General features: G+C 37.8%; 1 protein-coding gene across 1 annotated transcript in view; it reads right to left on the bottom strand.

Annotated features, from left to right (window-relative positions):
• The window catches only part of LOC133606601 (chloride anion exchanger-like), a 14,849-nt gene continuing 4,682 nt past the window's right edge, over positions 1-10,167 (bottom strand). Inside the window, exons 6-18 of the mRNA XM_061960699.1 lie at positions 8,862-9,014; positions 8,702-8,784; positions 6,947-7,094; positions 6,606-6,719; positions 6,462-6,539; positions 6,154-6,249; positions 5,978-6,084; positions 2,977-3,046; positions 2,806-2,898; positions 2,638-2,733; positions 2,418-2,573; positions 272-326; positions 1-178 (exon numbers count right to left, since the gene is read on the bottom strand). Of these exons, the coding sequence (XP_061816683.1) occupies positions 6-178; positions 272-326; positions 2,418-2,573; positions 2,638-2,733; positions 2,806-2,898; positions 2,977-3,046; positions 5,978-6,084; positions 6,154-6,249; positions 6,462-6,539; positions 6,606-6,719; positions 6,947-7,094; positions 8,702-8,784; positions 8,862-9,014 (1,422 nt within the window). The 3' untranslated portion in view covers positions 1-5. The remainder of the gene's footprint in view (positions 179-271; positions 327-2,417; positions 2,574-2,637; positions 2,734-2,805; positions 2,899-2,976; positions 3,047-5,977; positions 6,085-6,153; positions 6,250-6,461; positions 6,540-6,605; positions 6,720-6,946; positions 7,095-8,701; positions 8,785-8,861; positions 9,015-10,167) is intronic.

Consider the following 10,167-nt stretch of genomic DNA (forward strand, 5'->3'; position numbering starts at 1 on the left):
TTTAATTACAAATGCCTCGTTTGAATTTTTGTTTTACTTCCCACCAATTTTGTTTTAGTTTCCATGTCGTGTTTGCGGAACACATGCAGCATGGCGTCATGTATGGTTGGGTAGAACATGGAAGTCTGAATGTCATCGTCAAAGAACAAGCAGCTGTGGAGTTTCTCCAATATGCACGCTGTGAACACAGTCAGGTAATACTTTTTATTGCCCTTCAAACAAAGTCTTGTTTTGATTGTGTCTGTGTGTGAGAGACGTAGACAAATCTCACCGTCGCATGACGCGATGTAAACGTCCACATCAACACGTATGAACTCCTTGAGAGCCTGTGGTCAAGAGCAGCTTTGATTATATTTGTATTTGATATGAAGCAGCATAATGTCTGGCTTACCAGCCGTGTGACACGATTGCAAGCATATCACACTGGAACCCGCTTATGTCTACAACCTGTCTATGTCAACCCAACTTATCAAATCTGAAGCCACTGTGTTCTGCTTTATATTAAATTGCCTGCTTTGTAGACGCCGTCTACGTGAAGTCTGAAAAATGGGTGAGTTTATGTCGACGTGTGTTGTAGTATTAACTTCCTACATTATCGCTAATCATAGTGATTACAAAAGTAAATGTGCAAATAATACCTATTTATGGTTTTGTTTATGTCGACAACCATTTAATAATAATAAGGCACTCAAGGCTGCCGAACATCTCATAAAAACATAAAAGCAGCATAAATAGATTTTAAAACATTTAGGCAAAGCAACAATTAAAAACACACACTTATGTCAGGCATATGCCTGCCTAAACAGGTGGGTTTTGAGGTAAGTTTTAAAAGTGATTATGGAGTCAACGTTCCGGATGTTGGGGGGGTTCCAGGGGCCAGGTGCAGTGTTGGTGTATGTTGTAGTATTTTAACCTTCATTATTATTGCTAAGCACAGTAATTAGACAAATAAATGTGCAAAATATGTTTTCACGATTTCGGTTATGTCGACAACCGCTTATGTTGATGTGTGTTGTAGTATCATTAACTTCCATCATTATCCCTAAGCAGAGTATTAAACAGAGCAATGTGCACGAAATGCCTATTTTGTATTTGGGTTATGTCGACATCTGCTTATGTTGACGTATGTTGTAGCATTGCAAGTGTCATTATTGCTAAGGAGGGTGATTAAACAAGTCAATATGTCAGTATGTCAACAACCGCTTATGTCGACGTGTAGTATTATTAACTTCCATGAATAAAGATTTATTGATAAGCAGAGTGATTAAACAAGTCAATGTGCAAGGTATGCCTATTTTTACTTTTGTTATGTCGACAACCACTTATGTTGACATATATTGTGGTATCATAAACGTCATCATTATTGCTAAGGAGAGTGATTAATATAGTCAATATGCAAGGAATTTATTTTCAAATTGGGTATGTCGACAACCGCTCATGTCGATGTGTGTGTAGTATTATTAACTACTATGATTGAGGATTTTCTTTTAGCAAAGGTAAAACCGTTTTTATCTTTTAACCTTTTTGAACAAGTCGTGCATGCTTTTATTTCAAGTCGCCTGGACTACTGCAATGCACTTTATGCTGGCATTAGCCAAAAAGCTCTCTCCCGGTTGCAGTTAGTCCAGAACGCGGCAGCACGACTTTTAACAGGGGCCAGGAGACGCCAGCATATAACCCCAATTCTTGAGAGTTTGCACTGGCTCCCTGTTTATTTTAGAATTGATTTTAAAACCTTGCTGTTTGTTTTTAAAGCTTTACATGGACTGGCACCTCATTATATCTCGGACCTCATCCAAACTTACAATCCTGCGCGCGCTCTGAGGTCCGAGAGCCAGCTCCAGCTCGTGGTGCCCAAGACGAGACTTAAAACCAGGGGAGACAGGGCCTTCTCTGTGGTCTGCCCTAAACTCTGGAACACTCTGCCCCTCCATGTTCGAACTGCTCCCACAGTGGAGTGTTTTAAGTCTCGTCTTAAGACCCACTTTTATTCTCTGGCTTTTAACACTACGTGAGTTGTGTGGTCCTCTGTTGTCCTCTGTGTTTTTAAAATTTTGATTTCTATTTACTGTTTTAATTGGTTTTACCCTTTAAAATCGTTTTTAATCATATTTATTTTATATTGTTTTTAATTTTTTTTAATATTGTTGTGCAGCACTTTGGAAACATTTTGTTGTTTAAATGTGCTATATAAATAAAGTGGATTGGATTTATTGCCAAGCAGGGTGTATAAACAAGTCAATGTGCAAGGAATGCCTATTTTCAATTACAGTTATGTCAACAACAGCTTATGTCAGTCAGTCCGAGGGGAACGTGTTCCACTATATTCCAAGTTTCATTTCTATAGTGTCGTGCCTTTAGAAGATATCAAAACAATGTTGAATTGTTGTGTGTACTTCATTTTTAAAACCATTTACCATTTTGAGTCCCTTAAGAGCTGAGATATCCAGAAAAGAGACTGCAGAAAAATCCAAGATCAGGCTGTGGAGATCCACTCTGGGAACACTGATGTTGGCAGGAAGCTCTGCGTTCCAGTCCACATGGAACGGAAGGTCTTTGGGGTCCATGTTTCTCTAAAATTAGAAGAACAGAAGAGGACCCAGGAAAAAGTAAGGAAGGATTTTTTTTTTTTCCAACCTCCGTAATTGTATCTCCCTGCTTCTCGAACAGGTGTTTCATTTTTTTCAAAGCCTTGTTCCTCTTTCTCAGAATCTTCAGAGGGTTAAATCCGATCTGGAGCAAAAAAATATTAATAATAATTGAAGTTGACCTTGAAGGAATACAATCTGTAATGATAATACATACAGCCTCAAGAAGCTTGTCCCGCAAAAACTCTATATTGGCAAAGAAGATGGGAGAGGGGATCCTGAAGATTTTCACTCCCTTAGGTTCAAGTATCTGAGGTGGGGGGTCAAACACATACAACAACAATAAGGAGAAATTACACAATTTCAATTCAAGTTCAATTATACTTACATGCAGGTAGTCCTTTTGATCTTTGTAGAGGTCAGTTCCAGGGATGTTGGCCAAGACAGAACAGCGTGGACTGGAGAGACATTGTACACGCTATGTAAAAAGATACAGAAGATTGAAAATTCGGCAAAACATGCTACCCGACTATTTGGGACATAATTATTTTTTGAAAAACTACATTTCAGTGAACCATCACCTTAACAGGTGGAGGGGTTCAAGTTCCAGAGTTATCACAGGAGATATAGTGCCTCTAGTAGGATTTCCTGAGGGAAATTATACTATGTACACCGTGTCTTAAGGGCGCACATTTGGACAGTATTGTGCTGTCCGAAATCTGATGACCACAATATCTTCCTTTTTAATAAGTTGCAACCACTTCACTTAGTTAGGTCAGGAGGTAAAGCTATTGTCCGGAACGGGAGGGTTCCTAGTACAAATCCCGCTTCTTCTACCCAGTCACTGTCGTGTATTGGGCAAGACACTTAGCGCACATGTTGATGCTGCATTGGCTAAGATGCCAACCTATGACTTGGATTCAGTTGCCCACTGCTTCTCAAGAGTATGGGTTGGATGCAGAATACATGTTTTGTTGTATATTGTACAGGTGACATTCAAGACGATCTTTGTAAATGCTCAAAATGCTAAGAGCCTAAATTACTAAGATCCAAATACCACGCGCTAAACAACCTGTACAATCTTTAAAACAGCCTGTACTATTAGTGGGCGTGTTGCATATGATCTACTAACAGTGCGTGTACAATTGAAAAGTGGTGCAGACCGCCTTATTTAAAAGAGGATTTTGTGTTCTATACGGGGCATCACCACAGAGACACTCATTTACTGCACATTCATGTTATCATGCTTTTACCTGTGGCATTTTGCTATGTTTTCAAACGAGCAGGAGATATTTACCACATTTATTGAAATTTTAGAGGCAGTCGTTCAGCAAAAGGTGCGCTCATTGGAGAGAGGCTTCTCTTTACTGTGCTCAAGACGCAAAAAATGCATACTTAAAGAAATGTTTTTCATATAAGAAATATTTTAATGATATATATTCATTGTGAAAAAACAAACGTTATTTAAAAAAAAATGACATCAAAACGCATCAATTGAGTTTGTTTTAATTAGTCCTTTACAAGTACTCTAACAGGTATAAACATATAAAATGATGTTGCTGAATAGACAATTTGTCTGTTTTTTTATTTTTATTTCTGACCGTCCAAAATGTTGACACACACGCGTATGACGGCGGATTCTTTTCTGTCCGTCGGCTGTCTGTGCAGCGCGAGTACCGATCTGTCAATTTGAACGTCAAGATTTGCCTGAAACTGAATACCCCTTGACCTGGAACAATCTGGAGGGACTATGGCTATATTTCAATTCACGGACTGCCATACCTATGCTAAGCATTTTTGAGTGCTTAAGTGCAGTGTTGGTCATCTTTACCTTAAAAAAGTAATTAGTTACAAATTACTTCTCACAAAAAGTAATTGCTTTAGTAACTCAGTTATCTCATTGTAAGAGTAATTAGGTACCCAGCAAAGTAACTGTGAGGTTATTTTTTTATTTTGTTATTTCATACCCTATTACGTTGGATAACATCTTTAACGTCAAAGATGTTTAAATATAATAATCATAGAAATGTTAATGTATAAGTAATAAATATTTTGTAAAGTCGCTATATTAAATATTGAAAGTACAAAATCCAAAATGGTATCCAAAAATGTACAATTAGGTAAAAAGACACAAAGCAACATTTGGCTTTTAAGTAGTACAATTCTCTGAACCTGTATACCAAAATACATCCTGGAAGAACTTCAGATAAAACTATTAGCAAGTTTTGGGCAAATAAATGACACACATTGAAGAAAAACGTTTAAAAATGTTCCTGGGTGACATGACAATAAAATTGCATTTGTGTACAAATATTGGGGTCTTTTCTTAAGATAATCACTTGTGATTAATCCATATTAAAAATGTGATTAATCTGATTCAAGGCGCTCTACAAAACACGATTGTGACTTCAGGCTGTTTCCGAACTGGCAATTAGTGGAAAAAAAATCTGAGCAAGTTGAAAGCATTTGGGCTCGAGGTTGGGTGAGCAGGAGCAACAAGTGTCATGTTGGCATGTGTTGGTGTGAGGTGCGATTCTACTTGCTTGGGGCAGATGTGGATGAACTCTTTTTTTTCCTGGATATTACGTGCATGTTACATAAAATGTCTTGCCTTTAGTTTCAATGAGTGAAAAGAAGTGCAGTTTGAGAACGCTACCTTTGGAAGCGGTCTTGTTGTGTGTCAGTCAGAGCGTGCAGTGAGACAGCGTGAGCAGGGCATGATCTGCCCACCTAGCAAATCATCATCATTGCTTTTACAACTGCATCATCATCCCCGCCCCTGTTCTCTGCATGCAGCTGATGTGTGGCCGAAACTTGACACTTTGTACTTCATTCAACCAAACTGTAATAATGAGCCACTTCACGATATGACATACGATATGATGCAGAGCGCTTTCAGTTCCTTGTACTTAACATGTCCCAAATGGCGAGTGTACACAGCAACGATGGACACATACCACCCTCAATAGCTGGCATCTTGGCTACGTAGCGGAAGGTGGGGGACTAACTTGAGTTGCTGCCATGTATCAAAAAAAAAAAAAAAGGAGAGAAAGAGATGCTGGCAAATATTCCTACCCTTGGGAACTAAGTACATTGTGTACACTGTAAACTTCTTGAGCATGAGACATCCTATGTCTCACCGCTGGCCTGGGAATGCCTTAGTTTCCCCCCTGGTGGAGCCGGAGGCTTGAGACAGGAAATACTTTGTTTACCTTCTGAGACAGCTACCCTTGTAACCCGACCCTGGACTTTTTGCCCCATAAGTCGTACTTGATTTGAAATTGCTCACACAATTCAACGCGCTTTACAAAACACTGTTGTGACTTTAGGCTGTTTCCGGACTGGCAATTAGTGGAAAAAAAATCGGAGCAAGTTGAAAATAATCTTACAACTGAGTTCGGAAGACCACCGTGAGGAGCTCCACCCCCAATCCAGCCGCCAGCCCGAGATCCAGCCCTAGCAAGATGGCACTGAGACACGTGCCCACCCACACTACCTGCAGACAAACACAAATGGTTCACTTGGAGCATTAAAGAGAAAGAGAATGAATGTGGCAGACACTCACACATTCAAATTTGTCCCGTCTCCAAAGGTAAGGGATTTCTCTGAACTGCATTAGCATGCCCTTCAGGTTGACGATGACCAAGGCACCGAGGACGGACTACAAATGATCAAAACAGTTTTTAATTTTTGAAAGTAGGTCCTTAAAAACAACAGACCACTCCTGTCACATAAAAGATCTTTGACCAGCGTTTTGCCAGTCGCACGATCCCCTCAAAAACCATTGACAGAATCAAAGAAACCAACTTTGAGGTTTCATTATTGTCCTCCCATAGTGAAATGTTCTTGGCTTTAAGTGTGAATGAGTCATACCTTGGGAAGTGGCTCCAACAGAAACCCAAGTGCCACGGTAACGAGCATCGCCATCATGGCTGAAACAAGCCCTGCAATCTACAACAAGATTTAGTAGTGAATGTACAGTATATAAAGTGTTGGCAATGACACTGCTTGTCAGACCTGTGTTTTGCCCCCTGAGCTCTCCTGTACAGCTGTCCTGGAGAGAGCAGTGCTGGCGGCGAATGACCGGAAGCTTCCACCAAACATGTTGCTAACGCCAAATGCAATGAGTTCCTACAAGAAAAAAGAAAGTATAAAAACTTTAATTTAGCTATCATTACATTTCTATGCAACATATGCATAAAAAAACTTGAATGGCATAATCCTAAAAACTCTGCCACCCGATCCTGTAGATGCCGGTAAACTAGCCTAAAATGGCAATATAAAACCTGGCCCATGTTCCTTGGGGCGAAGAGGGTTAAATCTAAAATTTTTACGTAAATGTATTTTCTGTAACTGACCTGGTTGCCATCTATGGTGTAGTCATGTTTGTTTGAGTATACTTTGGCCACAGAAAAGGCTACAGCAAAGCCCACTATGGCAATAGGAAAGGCCTCTACTGCACTCTCCTGGAAGACTTCCACACTTGGGGCGATTGGTGACTCATACCTGAAGGTAGTGAAAGGATAGTAAGGTGAGTGTACACTTTTTTTGTAAGAAACCAAACTTGAAACAATTTGAAACTATTATTTAGTATCAATGGAAGGTCTTCCGACGCCTTAAAAACCTCACCAAAAATCCCCCATATCCTCACATTTTTATGAACTTCACTGATTCATATTAAAGCAGAATGGTGTTATAAATATTATCAATAATTGTGTTTTTTCTTTTCTTAGAATGTCCATCCTGAGTGTTTGGTAACACAGAAGGTAACATCTATCCTCAGCATTTGTTTACAGACAAGGTCAATTCTGTCCCGGGTATTTGATTACAGAGAATGTAACGTCAAAACCAACTGTTTAGTTGCGAAGAACAATTTTATCCATCTTGAGTATTTGATTACAGAGAATGTTACGGGGAAGTTAACGTCCATCCTGAATGTTTGTCAAAATCAACTGTTTGGTTACAGAGAAAGTAACGAAAGTTCTGACTTTGGTTATAGAAAATGTGACATCCAGCCCGTGTGTTTGATTACAACAAAAGTAAATCTATCTTACTTCGCGTGGCGAAGTTGGGAGAGTCCAGCAATCTAATGGTTACTGGTTGAATCCCCACCTTCTACCATCCTGGTCACGTTCGTTGTGTCCTTGAGCAAGACACTTCACCATTGCTCCTGATGGGTCCTGGTTAGCGCCGTGCATTGCAGCTCCCGCCATCAGTGTGTGTGTGAATAGGTGAATGTGGAAATAGTATCAAAGCGCTTTGAGTTCCTTAAAAAAGGTAGAAAAGCGCTATACAAGTATAACCCATTTACCATTTGGTTACAGAGACATCCATCCTGACTTTGGTCATAAATAAAGTAACATTCATCTGGACTTTTGTTACAGTAAAAGTAAAGTCCATCCTGATTTTGTTTACTGAGAAGGAAGGTCAGTCTGTCCTGACTCTTTGGTTACAGAGATGTCCATCCTGACTATGGTTACTAATAAAATAATGTCCATCCTGAGTTTGGTTACAGAGAACGTAACATCCATCCTGACTTCTGTTACTGATAAGGTAATTCTGTCTTGACTGTTTGGTTACAGAGACGTCCCTCCTGACTTTGGTCACCGAGAACGCAACGTCCATTCTCACTGTGGTTACAGGGAAAGTAACGTCCATGCCAAGTTTTTGGTTACAGGGAAGGCAGGTCTGTCTTGACTGATTGGTTACAGAGACGTCCATCCTGACTTTGGTCACAGAAAAGGTGACTACCAAGAGAGTAAGTCTGTCTTTGCTGTTTGGTTACAGCGAGGTCCATTCAGAATTAAGTAAAGTCAATCCCGAGTGTTTGGTCACAGAGAAAGTAAGTCTACTTCTACTGTTGGGTTACAGAGATGCTCATCCTGACTTTGGTCACAGAAAAAGTAATCTATTGCAAAAGTCTTTGTCAAAGATCCGCTGAATGACAAAACCATCCAATTTCTAAGCGCTACTGTAACTGCAATGAGTCATTTAAAAAAAAAAAAAAATTACTCTTTCCCTAACTTTTTTCTTGGAGAATTAACATTTGTTTTCTAAGTTCTTCGCGTGCACTTTCTAGGTATTCTCTCTCAATTTGTGGGACTGAAACTTACCCGCTAATCATATTGCCTACAACTTGAACCTGGTATGTCTTCTCAAAGTTGAATCCATAGGACACGGAGCAAGCTACGACTGTCTGTGTACACAGAAAATTACACCTTGTTAAACCATCACTGTCATTGAAGATGCTTTATTCTACTTCATGTAACCCACTATGATGGCCTCTATGGGGATAGGAACAGGCAGCTTGGCTTTGTATCGATCACTGAGCTCCTTTACGATGAACACCACCACCATGATGATGACGGACATCACCACGTCACACACATTGGAGGAAGTGATCTGAACAAAGATTTTCTCCATAGTCTACAAGACAAGCAAGGTCATCAAAGTCACAATTAATTTAATTGTGGACATACTGTACCATAAATTACCCGATTGACACCTTTTGTTTTTTTTAATTAACTGCTTTCTACAAAGGCAAATGTTCTTGCTGGGTCAAAAAACATTGGCTTTAACAGCTTTGTCTGTAGGCAAACTCCTGGTTTAATATCTACTTTATCATGCACCCCAAACCCTTATTGAAAAAAAGTTTGATTATATACATAATAATGGCTTTTCACATTTTCAATAATAAATTAGCGTAAATTATTATATTGTAACTAGTTTCCAAATGACTAATTTAATGATTGATTATATATTATATTGCGTTTGAAATAAAAAATAAAATATATATATTTTAGTTATATCATTTATGTAGTTAAAAACTTGAATCATTTAATTAAGTTTTAAATATATAACTCATGTAATTAATAATTGATTTTCTCAAATTATTTAAACGATATGTACTCTATATTTGTTTTGCTTAGTATTTTTCTAATTTAATGACATTTATATTCACTTATAAGTACCTAAAAATTATTCACAGATATAAATTGTATGTTTACATTTTTACTATTTGCCGAGCCTCTATTATTTAATGGGAGTTTTTTTTATTAATGACATCTACATATTTAATGATGTAATTCAAATTAAGGTGGTTTATTTTTATTTTTTTTAACTATGTGTAGATACTATATTTTGATAATTACATTTCATTTTATATTTACTTAATGAAAAGTCAAAATATCTCAGGATTGTATTTTTTAAATGTAATGACTTGTTACAGGATGCTGTGGAGCATGTTGCATTTCAAAATTATTTTTAGTATGCATAACAGTTAGATAAATAAAATAAGCCAAATAATTAAAATGCTGTTCCATTAAAAAAAAAAAAAACAGTAACATACAATTTGAAATTCCATTGAATAAATAAAGAATACCAATAAATACATTTAGAAGGAATTGAATAAATTAAAAAAAAACACATTTCATCATTTGAGATTGGTATTAAATTAATTTAAAAAAATAAGTGAAAATGTTCTGAAATAATGAAAACATTTCATTTAGCAAATTGAAAAATAACAGGAAATGCATAAATTGATCCTAAAATTATTTGGAACTGTTTTATTACATTTCAA

This window comes from Nerophis lumbriciformis, linkage group LG05 (assembly GCF_033978685.3).
Source record: "Nerophis lumbriciformis linkage group LG05, RoL_Nlum_v2.1, whole genome shotgun sequence".
NCBI lineage: Eukaryota > Metazoa > Chordata > Actinopteri > Syngnathiformes > Syngnathidae > Nerophis > Nerophis lumbriciformis.